This window comes from Takifugu flavidus, chromosome 14 (genome assembly GCF_003711565.1).
Source record: "Takifugu flavidus isolate HTHZ2018 chromosome 14, ASM371156v2, whole genome shotgun sequence".
Classification (NCBI taxonomy): Eukaryota; Metazoa; Chordata; class Actinopteri; order Tetraodontiformes; family Tetraodontidae; genus Takifugu; species Takifugu flavidus.
The window spans coordinates 9,318,567-9,338,075 of NC_079533.1; the positions used below are offsets into that span (position 1 = coordinate 9,318,567).

The window sequence follows — 19,509 nt, forward strand, 5'->3', positions numbered from 1 at the left end:
CAGCCCAAGCCAGAAGTCCAGAATTTCATCCAAAAGGTGGTCCCACCACATTTCCAGAGTAGCTATTATACTTAATTAAACAGGGCCGGTGATTCCTGTGCCCATGGTTGCACTGTTTGCACACTGTATTACAGTCCAGGCAGGTATTGGTGCTTTGTATGGGCCCATTGTGCCGCTTGTGTGCCGTATTATCTTTACAGGCTGTAATACTGAGAGATGAAGGGGGAACCCAAGGCAGCGTCCTTGTATCAGCAGTGTTGACAGTGAGCACAGACACAATAAAGCCGGGTTTTCAGTGACGAGTCGCTGCCAGTTTAATACAACTCATTTCATATTCTGTCAATATCGCATTGAGCGTTGCCTAAGATTGCGCAACAGCCACGTCGCTGTGAGAATAACCAGCCGGCTCTCACTGTACTTATTGATTTGACCTTCGGTTTTTGGCCCGTCGGCCCTTCATCTTTGACATTTCCTCAACTTTTCAGACGAGCGTCTGCGCCCCTTGCACATAAGAACGGGCTCGGCTGGAGATCTTCCCCCTCTTTGGAGCCACGGCTGTGCTCATTTCTCTTCTGTTTTCGCCGAGCTGTGCCGTCTGGGGTTTGGTGTCTCTTTGCTGGAGCACTGTGACGGTAAAGGTTAGTTAACTGATGACACACAGCCTCGTCTTTGATGTTACAAAGCATGTTGTCAGGAAAGTAGGTTACTGGGCCATGTCCTGCAAGCTTAAACTGAACGCTAGTCTGAATATTGCTAGAGCTGCTTAGTGTGACCGGGCATGCACAAATGGTGCAGGCCTGCGCAGCGGCAGAGGGGCCGCCTTCCACCTCCTGTCCCTTTAAGAGAGGAAAGGGCGCTCCACATAAGAATGACTGCTGAATATACAAACCGTGTTGATTCAGCCCGGGCTGAAAGAGAGGCGAAGTGTGACAGGTTGACCGGCAGCCCTTACACATGAGTTATACCTCGCAGAAAAGGCAGGCGCACGAAAGAATGCCAAACATTTCCCTCCCAAGGTCGCTCCTTGTGGACACACGATGCCAGCATCTGAGACACGCTTCGCCGGACAGTTTCAGCATTTAGGTTTAAAATAGAAAGAGCAGAAAGATGAGGAACAGACAGTCTGACTGCATGAGACAGGCATTTCAAGTATTTTTAATTTCCCCCTTGAGCCAGGCGAGAGTTTTACTCCTCGACAACCGTACGACAGTAGTTTCTGGGTTGGTTTTTTTCCCCACGACTGCGTCTGCATCCTCGCTTCGATTACTCCATCCATAAATCTAGTGTATATTCAGCTGAAAATAGGAATTATAATTATTAATTCATCTCAGTGATTGGAAAGTTGCTTCTTTTGTGATGCTCTTGCTTTGGTAGAGGCCCGTTATTCCCGCCAAATCTGTAGACGGTTTATTATTACTGCGTTATTACAGTTGTTTATAAAGGGTCCTGGCACAAAATGGGTGGATATTTCAGCTGCACTTTCTCCAGTCTTTTAATTTGACAAATAGTTTACACTTGTGACGCTGTCATGGGTGTAATGGGCGTGTGTGTGTGTGTGTGTGTGTGTGTGTGGTGGAGCCTCTTCTAGGCATGGTTTGAAGATGAACCATACATTTTTTTTTCTCCTAGAAAAGGTCCACTTGAATCCTTGTGAACCCGACTGGGCCGCGCTGTGTGTTAAGAGGGATTTTTAAAGGCCCCTGTGGCTTTAAGGTGACCATAAATCTGTCTTCAAGCACATCAGAACAGTTCTGTGGGCTTAAACAACGTGGTCGTAGTGCGGTTAGAACAACGTTGAGTCCAACCGTTGACAATCACATGATTCACTGCGTCCTGCCGGACGTCATTACTCTCTTACACCTGACGCGTCAGGCTGCTTTTTGTTTTTTTCCACCAGCCAGTTGGCCCATCAGCACGTAAGCTGGGGAGCTTCTGCTCGTCTGACGCTCCAGTGGAGCTACAGTATGTTGCACATGACCCTCCAGGCTTGCCTGGCATTCATGTCACACTCTTCCACATTGTTACTGTGAGAGATAAAATGTTCTGGTCAGGTTATATAACAGACGGGGCAGACGTCATCGCTCCCACTGCGCTGACGTGCTGCTCCGGAGCACACGGTCATTGTCCTCGGTAGCTTCAGGCTCGGATCCACCGGATGATCATCAGGACAATTAGGCGCTTTTTTAAAGTCGCCCTCCTTCCTGTTCGGAGCCTTGCCACATTATGTGAATTTGATTTGCCTCCTGTTATTTGTGGCGTGAAAGCAGATAAAGGTCTCTTCTCTGGCTTTACTGTGCAGCACATTCACTCAACCGCTCCGTGGTCTCAGCTTTTCTTTAATGGTAAAGGGTGCCATTGTATTTCGGCACATGTGGGTGTGGCCGCTCTATGTACGTCAGGGTGGAGGCGTCCGTTTTTGGTGGGGCAAAGTGCACAACGCGGCAGAAGGGCACGGACGAGCGGGAGCAGGTCTGAAAAGAGCACTCCCGGATGGATTTCTCATTCCTTTGTTGTTTAGTAGGTCAACGGCAATCTGTGATGTCAAGAAGCCAAACCTGATCATCAGATCGGGGCAGGTGTCAGAGTTCGCACACAGCTGCGACGGCTGAGGGTCATTTTCAGGTTACGTCCAGATTACAGCGACACAAATCTCGCTTGAATGTTTTAAAAAAAAAGGGAATCCGGATGGACAGTCTGTCCTTGTCATCCCAGAGAGATCCCAAGGTGTTGCTTGGCTCAAGGACACTTCAGCCACAAATCACCACCGAAATATCATTTCTAAACGCTCCATATTGGGTTGTTTGCGTGTTAATCTTGCTTTAACCAGCCGTTTAAAATGCATCAGAGTAATAGTGGAGCCTTTTCAGACGAATGCTGCGGCCTTTTGTCATTAAAAATGCAAATGTTATTAACCCACCTCTGCTCAGGCATCATTGATCTTGCAGAGAAGATGTTGATTACCTTAAAAACAGAAGCCCCTGTAGCAATAACACCTGCGCTTTTTGTTTCAGTGTGTTGGAATAACAGTGATTATGTATTTGGCTGTACTGCCGTTTTCTTTTTGCAGCTCTTTGTTCCCCTGTTTCCTGTCAAATCTGAGATTATTATCGCAGATCCATTTTCTCAGAAAAGGAGGCCCGAATCAAAAGAGGGGACGCGTGTGCATGTTTCATAATAAGGAAAAAACGGAATTGCAAACCGAGACATGGGCTCATTTTTTCCATGGACCGCCTGGGAAAGGCTACTTCAGTTCAGTGTCTGTGCACCCAGAGACGGAGCCTGATCTTTTTAACTTTCAAAGAGCGCATTAACAACAATAAAGATGCAGCCCACCGCCGTCTGAGACGGCGGTAGCGATAAAGAGCTGCGGCGCCCTTTCCACCCATGCCCTAGAATAGCGACCCACATATTTGTTCACACACTGCCTTAGGTAATTGCATCCTTTCCCTGAGCAGCAGCACACAATAACAGGTCTGGAATAATTTTGTGATTCATTTAGAATAGTCAGAAGGATATAATTACAAGGAAATTTGAGAGTAGATGTACCTGGTGAAAGGTTTTTTTTTGGTGTGTATGTGTGTGTGTGTGTGTGTGCACGCTTGTCTTCTGTCTTATTGAAAGGATGCAGCCACCCAGGGTGAGACCTGCGCGGTGGGTGAATGTGTAATTACAAGTCAGGTGGAGGCGAATTATCCCAGAAATCACTGTGGAAAGTAAACTGGTGAAGCACACATCTTTTCTTTTTTTTTAAATCAAAATTTGCTCATTGAGAGCAGATCTGATTGATCAGAGACAGAAGATGAGGTTTGTAGAGCAGCAGAAGACGGCTTGTTTTGGCGTTATTACCCAGCAAGAGGGGATGTTTTAAAGAGCGCCATGGCAGGGTTGTCCAGCAGGTAGAGCTGAGTGGGAGCAAGAGTTCAGCTGTAGCCTGAGGGGGTGTGTTCTGAGTGGGGGGGGGATTAGAACCGAGCTGCAGCTTGGTGGATGCAGACGGCCCTCGTGGGAACACAGGAAAACACGGCTAAGGAGCTGCACGGCCGTTTGGCTTTTTTCAGTGGAAGAAAACGCTCTGATGTGGGGCTCTGTGGCGTCTTGGCTGGGATGTCGAACGAGTCAGCGCTCCTTTCATAATTTCATCCAAGTTTCATCCTTTGATTAGTTTCACACCTGGCGACAATGTGAGGCGACGAAGGAAAGGCTATATAAAAACGGGACGTCTCATTTCCTGTAATATCCTTTCTTATGAAATAGTCTGCGTCAACATTTGGTTGGTGTTCTGCAGCTTTTCCGATTCATACGCTCGCCATGTTACTGCCATAAACGTCTCTGTTTCACGTTTTACGTGCCCGTAAGAGATGAGGGAAGTGATTTTACACCATGTCATGTGTTGCTGTAATGAGGAATTAAAAGCAGCGACGACGGTGGCCCCCCAGTTTATTTTATTAAGCAGATTATAGTGTTTTCTTTGGCATGTGAAAAATCTGCCGGACCTCACGAAAATGGAAATAAGCGACTTTATGATCGCAACCACCTCGGCTGGAGGAAAGTAGGCACCAGACATTGTTACCATGGGAACACAGAGTGAACAGCAGTGCCATAGTCTAATTAATGAGAGCCAGTGCTTCAGCAGAGGGCCGCGATGACATCACAGATGTAGCTGCAGAAAATATGGCATAATATTTAAGTGATTATGAAAACAGTCTTAACACTTCCCCCTCCCCCATTAATACAAAAACAGCCCATTCGAGGATACGGCTGCACCTGGTGATGAGTATTTATTATGTAGCGAGACCTTCTTATGAGCAGTAAATGACATCTCATCTGCTAATAGCATGACCTACATAAAAAAGTGGAACTAATCTCTATGTAGGTGGATCGTGAATAATGCAGTCAAATGTGGGAGATCTTATTAATCTTGGATGCTTCACACTTGTTGATTTCTATCGTGGCAACAGTCCATTGTGATTCCACTGCTCTCCAGCCTTGTTTCCCGTCTAGCCTTGGGTTTTATTAGGAGGGCAGGTTGGATGCGGTGTAAATTGCATTTGGATGGATTTTCTTGTTAAAGCCACATCGGGGTTTTAATCATTTTTACAGTTTAGTGTTTTATTCGTAGGCCTTTACTGAGACGGCGGGTTATTCATAGCCTTGTACATACACAAGAGTTGAAATTCATCAGAGCGATGTATCTTATTTACGCAGATGCTTATTAAGGGGATATTAGAAACTGAGCAAACTCAAAACAATTTGGTTTATTGCGGGCTGAGCTATAAAATACCAGCATTGCCGGTCAGATAAGGTTTACCCGCCTGATTCCCAGCAAGAGGAAGAGAAAGCAACAGCAAATATTAAACATGCCCTCACCTTTGGCTGATGACAGGATCATCATGTGGAGTCCACCAACACATGGTTGAATCATTTAATCGCTCGAGCGAAACGCATTTTGAATACAGATCCCGGAAATTCCTTTCAAAAGTGTAAAGTTTTTCGCTCGCTGCGGCCGCCACGGGATGGTTCTGCCCTCTTGGCTCAAATCAAGTTATTTGTCAGGTGAGGAAGCGGCCGGGCTGATAATTTCCTCCGTTTACCTGTGACGGTGGCCAGGTGTTCCACTACCTCAAGCTTTATTGGTAATCCTGTTTATCCATTGAAAAGGACGTTTTCCTTTTGTTCTTTTAAGGAACTTTTTCAAATAGCTTTAATCTGCCATGGTTAGACATAAGATAAGATTGTGTGTGTGTGTCAGCTGTATCAGGGTCAAATGTTTGATTACTTGTGTCATTTGATCTAAATGAGGCCGACGAACAAACCATTGGGGAGGCCTAGCAAACGCTATGACATATAAGGGAAAAAATGCCAACAAAGAAACTTTGGCATAAGCGAGTGAGAACGTTTTGGGTCCGTCTGACCGCGTTGTTGGCTGCTCTGGAGATGATAGTACAACCCTGGGATGGAAGATCTGCCAGGTTGACCAGCAGCGTCTGCGGGCAGTTGCGCAGCAGAATTTGTGAGGTTTTGAACACAACGACCAGGCCGGCTGTCGTGACTCTTCCAGAGAGGAGCACGCCGGGCAGTAGGCTGAACATGGTTTTTTCCAAATGACCACATCTGGGTGTGTTTTGTTATATCCATGTTTGGTTTTTCTACCTTCTTTACTCCTGTACTTTGAGATTGGGAGTTAACTGAAGTAGTCATTAAAATAGAGCCATTTATGAGCATAATCTTGTTATTAATGTCAGCATTTACATCGTTTTGACCATTAATGCCCGATTTAGGTGCCAACGGGGGGTGCTGGGAGCACGTTTCACATGTGTTGAGTCTAATTTGCTGACTCGTGCATCGAGGATTGCTTTGGCCTTTTCATCATTTATGTATTGGTTTTTCCACTGGCCTGTGCTGGGCTTGGCTTCTAAATCGAAGCCCCCGCCTTCTCTTAATGAAATGAAACATCTTGACTGGCTCAGAACTGGTAAAACCACAAGGTGGACTGTAATATAAAACAAGCCGCACACACCCAAAAAAAAAAAGACTGACTCACGTCATGACCAGTCAAGGCGGAGAAAAAAGTACACCCATCTCTCATTTTCTGCATTTGGGGGTATAATCTAGATGAAGGATTATAGCAAGGGAATGCACAATAATGCACAAAACCTGAGCGTGATATCACTGGCTGGCCTGGGAACTGTGGGGAGAGGCCACAGTCTGATGGCTGACTTGAGAATTCCAGAAAAGTGAAGCCACCCCATTGTGATCGCCCCCTTGTGGCCGATAGCAGTAAAACAGTAGCGTCCGAAATCGTCATACGAATTGGTTTTGGTATTAATTACTTTTATAAATACAATATATAAAGTGCCACCTCTGTCCCTGTGAAGGGGCGGCAATAGCCAGAGCGTGGCACTGCGGGAGACTGCCGAGCCAGAGGTCCAACATTCCTGTGATGACAAACATCCAGCCGTTCTGTCGATGAAGACCTCGCCAGAGAACCAGTCCGACTGGCTGTGCTCCCGTGGCTCTGAGTCTCACAGGCAGGGGAGAACGCTAGACCGTAGCGCCACATCACAGGCCCGATCACTCATCAAAATCTGGACGACCACAACAGCTGCAGTCTGAATTAGCTGTGGGAAAATGTGACTCATTACTCTAAAATGGCCATTGAAAGCCATCTAATCATTGTGCTCCGGGCTGACATCTTTATAAAGTGCAGAAATACCACTCTGCACAGGCAGAGGAAACTTTTTCGCCGTTTTTTGCAACCGTGGCTGTGGACTGATGGTTCAAATTGTGGCTTAAGTCATCGCTGAGTGTTTCTCTGCCCCCTCTGTCGTAAAAATGCGCGTAGTCACCTGGTTTATCACGAGGAGACCTCGTTCTGCTGCGTTGGAGCGCCCTCTCTGCGTGCGCTAGAGGGTTTGGTACCTTTGTGATGCAGCGACAACGCTCGTGCATCCTGTCTCGGTAAGAAACTAGACAGGTGAAAAAAACAAAACAAAACAAAAAACTGGGTGTGGATTGGAATCGAGCAAGTTCGGGTTTGTTCAGCAAATGATTCATAGTGTTTTTCCTTTGTTATTCATTTGTACGTTGAGTCACATTAGATGTGCTAAACTTCCTGGGGCCAGTTTCATTTCCTCTGTACCGAAGGAAGAGCACTCATCAGAGGCAGGACATCCACTTGTATCGATCAATTTTAACCATTATGTCCAAAAACAATCATTTCTCCTGCGACGCTGTATGTCCATATCACCCAGTATGTGACACTGTTTGTTACTGATATGTAATAACAGGTTTAAAAGGATTCTTCCTGACGTGAGGCTATATTGGCAGGATTATGCACTATTTCATTACATTTTTCAATTGGTTCAAGTCTTATTTTTCTAATTTCATACTGAAATGCAGTGTGAAACCTTATTGTTCCAATTTGCGCTAACCAGCATGTAACAGTATAATAATAAGCAGCCATTGCCAACTGTCCTTCTAAAAAGGCAGGCACCTGAGCAGTTTCTGAGATATTACCCAGGATTGCTTTCACTTAATCATATGACGCACAAAAGATAACCTAGAGTTGTCGGCAATCTGGCAAAATGAAACTGGTCCATGAAGGTTAAATTCCTGCTTATTGTCAGTCAAAACAAAAGCAGAGCTCAGAATCTCTGCTCCGGGTTCTCTGCTCGCCTTATTTTAATGGGAACGTTGGAAAGGCCGTCGCTGTCCGCATGTGTCGGCCATACGAGGCAATTCTGTGTGTCATCGTGTCACAGAAGCTCAGCATTGGGATCCAGCCCGTTGTGAGCCCTTGAAATTAGTCATGCAGGCTGCTGACCCACATTTAGGGCTTCAGCTGGAGAAAAAGGCAAGCAGGAAGTTGTTGAAAAAATAGAAGCGAGAGAAACAAGGGAAGTGGGGAAGTACTTGAGAGGAAAACAAAACCATTAGCTTTTGATTTTTGTGTCTCATTTCCATGCCCCGGGTCCCATCCGAGCAGGACCTGAATAAATATACGATTACCGACTCCTTAGCAGGATCAGGCAGGCTGTTGTCAGTGCTGACACGGGAGGCATATTTATCTAGCCCTTTAGACATTTCCAGAGCCCACCTGAGGACCTTGCTCAGCGCCCCCGCGTCCATTTTTGGCGTTTCTGTGTAAATATATAATAAGTGCACATGTTGCAGAGGCCAAGACCCCCCTTCCAGACCGTACCATTCACCACACGGGAAGCGTTTCACCAAAAACAAACGAAAATCCAACAATAAGAGCAAAACATGCACCCCCGAGGCACCAAAGCAGTGTCAAAGACTAAAAGCTGCCCCCTCCCGCGGTGGCTACGGGCTTTTCTGCGCGTTGCGCCGCACAGGCGGCCGCTTATGCCGCTTGCGTTGGCCGAGTATTGAGCTACCAGCTGACCTACTTTCGCAGCTCTCCGCCGCTCGGTCCTGTTTACGCGCCGCTGCCAGCGGAGGATGTGGAGTACGCTGCCTGGAAAACACACGCACGCAGCCCGCAAATAGCGACCGCACGAGCGGTGGGCGGCCGAGTTGCGCCTTGTTGTTCTATTAGCGCCGCGGACGAAGGACGTTATTAACGACAGCAACTCCGAGGCGTTTGTTATGCAATTGGACCTTTTCCGCCCTGGCGCCCGGTCAGTCCCGTAGTTGCGCTCAGTTCTTCTCTTCTTTTTTTTTTTTTTTGCGTGTCATTTATTTATTTATTTTTTATTTTTGGTTGAATAAAAATGAGCAGCGCGCTTAAAGGTGGATCTTTATTTCTGCCGGGGATCCGTTGTCAAGGTATGTGAGATTTAATGAAAGCTTTCATCACTTGCTGCGCTTAGAATATGAAAGTTCACCAGCGTCCCCCTTGTTTTTCCTCACCCGGCGGAGAGGGGGGGATCGAGCACAGCATAACCCCTAGATTTAATTTTATTTTCTAGATTTTATGTTAACGGGAATGCATGGGCTGTTCTTTCTGCTGCAGCAGGCGTAACAGGAATACCAAGCTCTTCTGAATCCTGTTTACGGTCATCAACTGCCCTGGTTACAAGGTTTAAATAACCTATTTTCCCCTCTGTTGCAACACTGCCATTGACTTTGGGTGTTGGATTTTGCATCGTTATTACTGTGTCAGATAGAGAGGAAAATAAAACTGACATCAGTTCTCACTGGGGTTCCGGCTGACATTTAACGGCAATTTCTCGGGCGCTGGAGTCGATTCTTTTCATGATTTAATCATTTTCTTGGCCTGAAAGCATTTGTGTCTCAGTGTCTGCAGTGATGTTGAGTGATTCTTCCGCTGCTGGAGTCTGCCGTGAAAATGTGGCAGGAATAAGGTCTATTTACTGTAGGCATACTGGGAGGTGAAGGGGCCGCTGCGTTCACCCAGTGGACTTCCTTTAGTTTTGCATTTACAGGTTCCTGCTTAAAATAAGTGCTTCCAGTTTCGCACTCCAGGGGGGCATTACACCCTCCAGAAAACACCACCGCAGACACCTCAGTGTTTGCAATCACAGGCAGACATTGTCAGTCAGACATTCCGGCTGTTTCATCATACCCAATCATAGCCGGGATTATGAAGGTAAGGAACTGGCTGGTAATTCTCCATCGTTGTGATTTCCTTCCCGGACCGTCGGGAACTAAGCTTCACGAGGTGCAGTTAATGTTTACCTGACAGCTCGGGCTCTCGGCTCAAACGCAGATGCAGGTGCAAATGGTCAGACTGGCACCGTTCAGATCCCAGTATAACCCGCAGTCAGCAATAACCGGAATTTGTTTTTCCTTTTTAACCAAAGCAATGGCATAGACTTAATAGAGGCTAAGGGTAGTGTTATTAGTTATTAAAGTAGGTTTTTATAGCCTTAATGGCACATTTTTCTGGACACCTACACTAATTCTTTAGAGACGATATTATCAATGTATGTTGCTGATTGCCTTCATTTGCAATACAGGTCAAACATTGTATCAGTAGCTCCGACAGATTTATTCTCACTTTAATATAAATGCAGTTGAATTATGCACGAGCTCATTTGAGTCTTTATTCTAATCCTGCATTGTATAGAAAAATATATTTTTTTAAAATCCTGAGTGTTTGAACTGACAGATCAGAAATCTGAGTTTGAACGTGTCTCATAATATAATATTGCAGTATGGACGTTGTACATTTACATTATATTTACATTTATACACCTTTAATGAATGGGAGTGAATGACTGAAATCATAGCTGTAATCATTTAATTGTGAAGCTGTTTTCTGCACAGCGGAACATTTATGAGGCCTTTTTTATCACAAGTTATCATCTTACAAGTAAATGGTTTCAATTTCAAACTGTTTGCTTTAGAGCTGTAGGCTGCCATTAACTAAGCGCCACATACAAGCGTTTATAATACGATAATGAGGCTGCTGTCAGATAAGGTAACATGTTGGGTTGTACTCTGTCCCATTACAATGTGAAAAACACCTCTATGGTCACAGAGCGTTGTGCTTCAGGAGGGTGCAGGTGAGGTTCTGGTGCCAGCTCACGTCTTCAGCCTTCATACTGGTGTTAGTGGCACATAGATTCTACTTTAATTAGTGCAACAATCCTTCAAGAATTCCTGGAAGAGTTTCTCCCAGGCTGATGCAAACATTTGTTCAGAATCTAGGCTGAAGTCATTAAACTCTGGTTGTCAAAAGGTCAAGGTTGGCGTGACCTTTTGTCCATGTCATTTCTCACCTGCAGCGAAGTATCGGCCTCAAATGAAACATTTAGACCCCAGATTTAGGGCAAAATCCCACTCAGAGGTTCCAATGGATATAATTATATGCTATTAAGCAGCGGCCACATTGTGACCCGATGACCTCCAATTCATTATCTGTCCACACATTCAGGAAGAGATTAGGCCCTTTTGACTTTATTCCCTATTAAATTACATTCTCAGACGTACTAACCAATATCACCGGGATCTACGTACAGCAGCCGTGCCAGCTTTAATGTCCAAATGTAGGGTTCAGATATGACTTTAGCTAAACTACTGAGTGTCTGTGTAGTGAAGCTTTCAGCCAGTCTGGATATTTACTCAAAAATAGAGCCCTCTTTACATTTCAATGTGTGTGTGTCCGACATGTGAGAACGCACAGCCATGCATCTGCACCGCGGCTGGTAGGAGGAAACACACAACGACAAGAATGTAACTCTAGTTCCTGCATTAAACTTTAAAATGATGTTAAAAAAGAGAAGCTAAATAAATGATTACTCCGCTGGATTTCATATTTGTAAAGGCAGCGAGGACAAACACAAGCCTCCACTCTTCTCACAGCTTTGTTACAGACAGTTTGGACCTAAACTTGAACTTAACCTACTGCCGCTACTGTCATGGGTTCATGTTCTGGCTTTAAATACCGGCGGCACATTTGTAACTAGACTCGGCTGTTTTTTAGCTGTTAACCTTGCAAGGTGTGGTTTAACCTCAATACCTTCAAAGAATGCAGGCTGATATGTGAGGTGTCATTTTACCTGGTATATCTTACTGTTGTTTTTTTCATTTTAATTGTTAATTTTAATTGTTAGTGACTAGGTGTCGTTGATTGTGCAGGAAACAATTACACTCTCACCAAGTTGCCACGTCCACCAGGGAGTCCTTGTACATTTTGTGGCTGTTCCGATAATTCAGGGACAGTTTTTGTATGTTTGAAGCTGTTATCTGTCTAAACAGTAGTTTGGCAGTGAGCACTGTAGTAGATACAGATGTGGTTCCGATTAAATCTAAACGTGTTTCCTCCATATGTTTCTCTTGCCCAATATGAAAGGAATGTCGGGATCTTTTTTTTCCCTTCTCATCTGCTCGGTGCTGACAGAGGAGGCAAACAGTTTTAGAATTTCAGGATTGATGGAATGCTTTCTGCAGGCGTTCTGCAGGTGGAATGAGGTTTTGCAGTATGCGTAGAGGTCAAGTCGTTCCTCAGCATAACAGCACAGACAAATCACAACTTTTAAATCTGGCTGGGAGAAGAAATCTACCCAATAATAGAGTCAAACGACTTGAGCAAATGAGGAAAAATCTAAACAATAAACCACGATTAGAAGTCGAAAGTGTGTAACGGAGAGAGCAGCCTTTACCAGTAGTTTAATGTCCTGCTGCCCTGTAGTTTATGAGGGAGTTCTCCAGTGAAACCAGAAGAGGCACAGATGTTTTAAACACCCCAATAAATTCAAATGAAAGTCAGTAAATTTAGGTTCATCGCGCCGCGTCATGTGCGTGTTTGCATTATTTATGTCTGCTATCCAGTCAAAATGGGGTTGTTTTCATTTCTCGGACACTTTCTGATTTAGTAGACGGGTCGTTATGGTCTGCTGCTGACGCTGACCTTCCTTTTTCACATCACACACTTCGCACCTCTCCTGCGGTGCCCCTTCAAGCCTTCCTCCCCTGCTGGATCTCTCTCACACTGGGCCTAAATATCTCTCCTCTTTAGCCGTCCATTGTGCTTGTTCTGACTTTTGTAGCGTAAACAGCAAAACTCGCTGGTTTAAAGGCAGCTTGAAGCCTCGGCACACCAGCCCCACAATTTGCCATCTGGGCTTGTTGGGAGCCATAGAACCGGGTTGGGTTGTGTGACCCATATACTAAGTTGCTCCATCTGCATATGAGGATTGCAACAGAGCCAATATTAGGACGTTCTCTGCACAAGCGTGCGTACAGTTTTAACCATGCACAAGCAAATAATAGCAATAATAATAACTAATAACAATAAGGCTTTGCTATAATGGTAATGTGCCAGGTTGTAAGTGTAATAGCTGCCACTTTGTTTTTAAAGTAACATATATTTAACCACCTGAGGTCCCTGATCTTAAGAGTGATTAAAACTCAATGCTGTTATTAAGAAGAGAAAGGTGTGGGAAAAAAATAGGGCTCCTTCTTCTAAAAGCTGCTTCTAAAAATCTTTTTTTCTGCAAAAATCCACAAGCATCCATCTCTAAAAATCAGGTTCTGATGCACAAGAAGGTGACCACACAGCTCATGGTAGCCTTCAACAGACCTACAACACACTATTGAGCAAAGAGGGAGAGGGAAAAGAGAACACGGATAAGAACGCTTTCAGTGAGGCATGGGTGCTTCAGCCACTCAGTCATCTATACATCCATCAGATATAGCTGCCTGTCCTTGAGGGGGGGGGGGGGAGCTCATTCGCCACTGCCATACGGTGAGAGGCGTTCTGTGCTGTAAATGGTAAATAGCAGGACTGACGCATCAAGACGACCCAGCATTCACTCGCACATTCTCATATTTACGTGTTTCCACTGATGCGTGTTGAAGTCACTGCGGCTGCTAAACAGCGGCTCAGGGAGTGCGTCAAGACGAGCTCCATTCAGGACGGTTCGTACCTGGACATGACTTAATAGGACGCTCATTGTAGCATATCTTTATTGTAGCTGTGTGACACTATGGGCTGTATATGTAGCCGCGCGCTGTATATGTTGAAGGCAAATCCCCCTCTGACAGCAGGTTTCATCTTAATTAAAAATGCAGGGAAAGCAACAATTCAGAGAGCAGAATGTGTCGTGTAAATTAAATCCGACAGCTCTTGTGTTAACGTTTGGTGACCGTTTAGCAGCACGTCATCAGCACGTTTCCACGTTTCCTCTCAAACAAACACACTTTGCTTCCCTTTATTTCCTTTATTCCTCTAGTTTACATTCTAGGCTAGTGGAATCCTCTTTCAATGAGCCAGGTCCTGTTTCCTCTCGGTTGTAATGGCCATTTTATTGTGATGTACGCTTGTGACATCACTTTGTCCCACATCCTGTGTGATCTTCCCATCCAGCCAGCTCTTCCCACTCACACTGCATGCATCACATCATCCTGTGTCCAAGTCAAGTAAAAATGAGCCCATAAACACCAGTCCCCCCCCCACCAGCTGCTAAATTACGTTTGGGTGATTACTGGTTATCTAATCGATACCATATTTAACGTAAAGCTTTCCTAAATTACACACATGTAGCTTTTTAAAGTGTCAAACACTCCTACAAGGAGATGATGGCACCATTAATCAATCGATATCGGTGAATAAACGCAACTGTGACTAACTGATGTCTCATCGTAGCTGAGAAATGTGGATATTTGCCTCATACTGAAGGTGTTTGCCTGCTGCTCTGTGTTGCAAAGCATGTGAAAGCGCATGTGAATGACGTGACTGATCTGCACCTTTTTTTTTAATGCTGGGTTATCAAAAGAGGCTTCGGCTTCAGGTGTTTTTCTAGGTCAGGGGAGCGCTTCCTGTGCAAAAACACTCCCATAATGATGAAGATCTCTACCCAGGTAGCAACTGGAGACTTCTGCTGCGCCGTTTCTTCTTGTGTAGGGAAAACAGGGCGGCATCGGCAACAGGCTGCACGCTCACGTGTTCCTGTTTCCTCAGGTGTTTCTTTGGTGGCCTGGAGGCAGCAGCCAGTCGACCCACGCTAGCTTTTAAAAGAGCGTTCAGAAGAGGCCGGCGCGGATGGGACTTCCGAGACATCAGAAAGGGCCTGGCTGGGAAAGGGAGTGAGTATGGACAACCTTTCGGACTTCGGTGGATCCTGTCCCTCCACCCGCAGGGAATGGGAGTGAGTATTGAATATTTGAAGCTCTTACCTGTACAGTTCTTTAGCATTTGGCTTTCTTTAACTGATTAGGCGAATACATTGTTTTTGCCTGTCGCTGTTTTTAGCTTTAACGTGAACTGTGAGGTATTCTCGTAACCTTCCATCAGAAAATGTATGTTGAGGTTTATTGGAAGTGAACAAAACGGCTTTACGGAGACTAAGAAACACAAAAATGATCCATTCCTCCAAAAATGGAAGGCGCAGAGCACCAGTAATGACCGTCCACCTAAAGTGACAGAGAGAGAATTAATCAGAGAAGGGTGCCTGTGGAGGAGCCGCGGAGATCAACGCAGCAACTGTCATGAAGTCATGGGCAAAATGGCTTTTATGGAAGAGCTGCAAGAAGAAAAGCACCATGTAGCTGAAGCTGAACACACCTTCCAGCATCGTTGGGGGGTGTCTTTCATCAGCAGGGGGCAGAGGCGCTGCTCAGAGTTGGTGGGAAGAGGGATGGAGCTAAATTCAGGGCAGTCCTGGATGGAGGTTCCATCCTGCTCTAAACATAGAGCCAGAGTTACAAAGGGACGCTTTACTTTAAAGCATTTTCATACGATAGAACGACCCAGGCAAAGTCCAGACCTGCAGCTATTAAGAATCTGCAGCAAGGCGTGAAAATTACTTCAAGGATTCCATCTGGTCCGACTGACCCGGAGCTAATTTACGCAGAAAAATGGGCAACAAGTCTCTCGATGTTCAAAGAGATGTTTGTAAAAATGCTGAGCGTCCCGTATCATCACAGGAAACCTGCCGCAACATCTGGGAAGGTTCAAGTGCATGAATACATTTACAAGGCGAATGACCCCCCCCTTCCCCCTTCCGGGGTTTAGACAACAATCTCTAACCCAAACCCAGTATAACAAGAAAAAGCACTACATCTGGGTATCAGAGACCTTGTGGCACTCCTTAAGATTCCTTATCAGTTGCTGTAGCTTAGTCACATGCAGAAAGTAACCTGCTGCTTATCTGTGTAGCTATTAACAAACCTGCCGCAGCATATGAAAGTCCACCGGCGCTCTCCCGTGTCAGATAGTAAAGATTTTCTCACTGTACTTTGTATAGAAGTTAACATTAGCTCTTGGCTAAACCCTCCATTTATTGTTCAAAAGAGCACAATGGGTCTTCTAACGTGATATGGAATATAATTCCCTGTATTTGCTCTCGTTAGGATGGTAAAATGTATGTTTATGAGCCACACTGACCTCTTAAATATGAGGGGAAAAAAAGCGGTTTTGGGTTAGTTACAGAATAACAGCATTACCTTTGGAAAGTGCACGTGTAGTTAGCCGGGGAGTCGCTTTGGTCATTAACGTTGCTCATGTCTCTTTCTTCCAGCACCAACAGCTGCATGGAAGATTTAATGGATGAAGATGAGAAAGACAGGGCAAAAAGGTACCAAGAGCTCTTTAGTTGTGACCATCTCCCAGTTCAGACAGGACGCTTAATGTATAGTTATTGCTTAAAGTGCAGAAAATTTATTTAGAAATATAAACCCAGGATTTTATCAGGTCCTGAACATACATTTACAGTAAATACATGTTTACGTTTGTCATCTCTGGCTTCGGCCTCCTTCTGCCTAATGTAATGTAATATTCCCTCGCTACTGATGAGTGAAAACTGGGATTTGCAGAATCAAATTACTAATTACATCAACCTTGGCCGGTCGTCACTCTTTATGAATCGCTCGCCGCTCCTGTGTTTGTAGAGCGGGATAAGCAGTCCCGGCAGAATAAATGAACGCTAACTAGCCAGCTTCTGGTTTAATTGTTCCCATGTGTTGGTCGCTGTAGGGCATCTCGGAACAAATCGGAGAAGAAGAGGAGAGACCAATTTAACGTGCTCATCAAGGAGCTGTGCACCATGCTGCAGGGGCAAGGCCATCCGCGCAAGATGGACAAGTCCACCATTTTACAGAGAACTATTGACTTTCTGCAGAAACAGAAAGGTAGGAAAACGCAGCGGGGGGAATGGCGAGGAGGAGAGCGACAGCCGGTAACCAGCGCAGCTTTCCTCAGCGAGGCTCTTCCTGCTTTTGTGTTGCAGACATCAGCGCCCGCAACGAAACTTGCGATGTGCGGCAAGACTGGAAGCCGTCGTTCCTCAGCAACGAGGAGTTCACTCAGCTAATGCTGGAGGTAAAGCTCAGGATAGATGTGCAGAGCACTTGAAAGGGAATATTGTCAGTCGTTCTTGGTGAGGACGCCACGATAAGGTCCAGCTTTTGAGTGCAGTTGTGTGTTTTGGTGTAGGAAATAGGTTATTACATCTCAATTAATCATGTACACACAGGTAGAGCGCTGTGAATTGTGACTCAGCACATTTTTATATCATCATTTAATGCCTTCAGCCATCCCAGCGGATTATTGTGACCTTTCCTGCCTTTTTTTTACAGGCTCTAGATGGATTCTTGGTAGCATTAACCACATGTGGCAACATCGTATACGTTTCTGACAGCGTTTCTTCACTTATTGGGCATTTACCTGTAAGTGATGTTGCTAAATCCCCTCTATTTTCTTTTGATCCTGTACATAATTACCCTTCATTTTCCAATGAGTAAATTGGTCCCATTAAATAGTTCCAAGAACACATTAGTTATAGCTCAGCATTGTCTGTAAGTTGTAGTTTAAAACCCATTAAAATCAGGAACCAGCCTATAATATAGTATGTAAATGCTATTCCTACTGGAATTTACTCTCTCTCTGCCAAACCCTGCAAAAGATTTACTATTGTACCGCGCTTCTTTTCCACCAGTCAGATATGGTTGACCAAAATATCTTGAATTTCCTCCCGGAGCGGGAACACGGGGAGGTGTATAAGCTGCTATCATCCCACATGCTGATGACTGACCCCATTACTTCTGACTTCCTTGACAGTAAGTTCCACAACAAATGGCCTCCTTGCATGTTCAACTCTGTTCGTGTCTATACCAAAAGGTTTCAGAGCTGTCCTGAAATACATGACACACATATAAATAGTTTGTTTTACTCGGTTACAAACAGAGTTCATTGGATTGTTGTCTAGTGTGTGTCTATGATTAGCCTTTTAGCTAATTATAGGGGCTAGCTTAGTATCACAGTTAAGACTTTAAATCACTCTTCTATTAGAACAGTAATCCAAAGCAAAATAGAATACGGGGATCAAGACATTGACCTTAATCCGGTGTTTCTATTAGGAGCCAGTTGGGTAGTTATGAGGTCCTTTGCAGCCTAAATAGCAAACTGTCATGGGGTCAAACTGTCACTCCGGGGCCTCGTTATTTGTTTTTCTGTAAATATCCGCCTTCATTAATCTGTTCGCGTTGTGGTTTCATTCGACACGAACTGTTCTATACGGCGAACGCTCGGAAGATGCGGATGTTCTGTTAGTTACATTGAAGAGCAACAGTTTGGTTTGGCCGTCCAACATAATTCAAAATCTCCCAAAAAAGCAAAAAATTGGCTGTTGTTTTGTCATAGAAGCAGGATCCAACTTGCATAATAAATGAATGGTAATCTGTTTGTGAGGTTGCGTCTCCCTCTGTGTGTGACTCAGCGATCCTCTGCAGGTGTACGACCGGCGTTTGTTAAGGTCAGGGAAACGAACAGCAATCGGCGTCTCAGCTAATCACGAGGACAAGTCGTTCTTTTGTTGTCCTTTAAAAGAAATGCCGCTGTGCACAGGATTAATTCCGTTCCCGGTTTGATATTTCTGATTGTTAAATGTTAGCATGGCGCTTTCAGCCGGTCTTTTTTCCCCCTTTTAGCCAACAGCGAATAAAATGGACAAATAATACACATGTTTAATGAGGAAGACCATGAGATTAACCAGTATTTCTTACCCACACGGCTTTATTTAGTCAATATGAAGACAGTAAAGTGTGATCTATGGATGTATGCTAATAATGATTATCTACCCGAATCACTGTATTTGTGACCACAGACATGTTTCTTTTTTAGGTGAGGCACATATTGAATTTTGCTGTCATCTCGCCAGAGGTAACATTGATCCAAAGGAGACGCCTGTATACGAGTACGTCAAATTTGTAGGGGACTTCAAGTTTCATAAAAATGGTGAGCATTTTTTCAGGACAGCGCTCTGAGAGTTTGATGATCAGCATTACTAGAAAAAGTCTTCTCCACCGCAGTGCCTACTTCCTCTTGTAACGGGCTCGAGCTGTCGTTACCACGCAGCCTGCAGTCATCGCTGGAGGAGCAGGTCTGCCTGATTGCCACCGTGCGATTAGTCACTCCCCAGTTTCTAAAGGTGAGACCGTAACACCTCGACTGTGGGAGGGTGCGATGAAGTTGTGCATGACATCAAACGAATGGTACGAGGACGGCCACAAATCGGGCCCAGAGGGTTACATCACGATGATTGTACCTAATCTCCCCGCAGTAATGACCTCGCTGGTTGTTAC

At 45.0% G+C, this 19,509-nt stretch overlaps 1 protein-coding gene and 1 long non-coding RNA gene across 6 annotated transcripts in view; one reads left to right on the forward strand and one right to left on the reverse strand.

Moving 5' to 3' along the window:
* Nucleotides 1–19,509, forward strand: part of npas2 (neuronal PAS domain protein 2) — a 30,260-nt gene that overhangs the window by 1,281 nt on the left and 9,470 nt on the right. For 3 of the 5 annotated variants that reach the window (XM_057054808.1, XM_057054805.1, XM_057054809.1), the window contains exons 2-9: nucleotides 14,891–15,077; nucleotides 16,449–16,505; nucleotides 16,904–17,058; nucleotides 17,157–17,248; nucleotides 17,506–17,595; nucleotides 17,865–17,985; nucleotides 19,049–19,162; nucleotides 19,237–19,355. In XM_057054808.1, the coding sequence (XP_056910788.1) occupies nucleotides 15,022–15,077; nucleotides 16,449–16,505; nucleotides 16,904–17,058; nucleotides 17,157–17,248; nucleotides 17,506–17,595; nucleotides 17,865–17,985; nucleotides 19,049–19,162; nucleotides 19,237–19,355 (804 nt within the window). In that variant the 5' untranslated portion in view covers nucleotides 14,891–15,021. Of the gene's footprint in view, nucleotides 1–520; nucleotides 639–8,955; nucleotides 9,289–14,890; nucleotides 15,078–16,448; nucleotides 16,506–16,903; nucleotides 17,059–17,156; nucleotides 17,249–17,505; nucleotides 17,596–17,864; nucleotides 17,986–19,048; nucleotides 19,163–19,236; nucleotides 19,356–19,509 lie in introns of those variants that run through there. The other 2 variants (XM_057054807.1, XM_057054806.1) reach the window with 2 other exon arrangements.
* LOC130537790 (uncharacterized) lies at nucleotides 3,995–9,044 on the reverse strand. Its single transcript, XR_008953691.1, has 3 exons — nucleotides 8,910–9,044; nucleotides 7,347–7,466; nucleotides 3,995–7,118 (listed from the first exon to the last, which is right to left on the reverse strand). It is a non-coding gene; the product is annotated as an uncharacterized LOC130537790 (long non-coding RNA).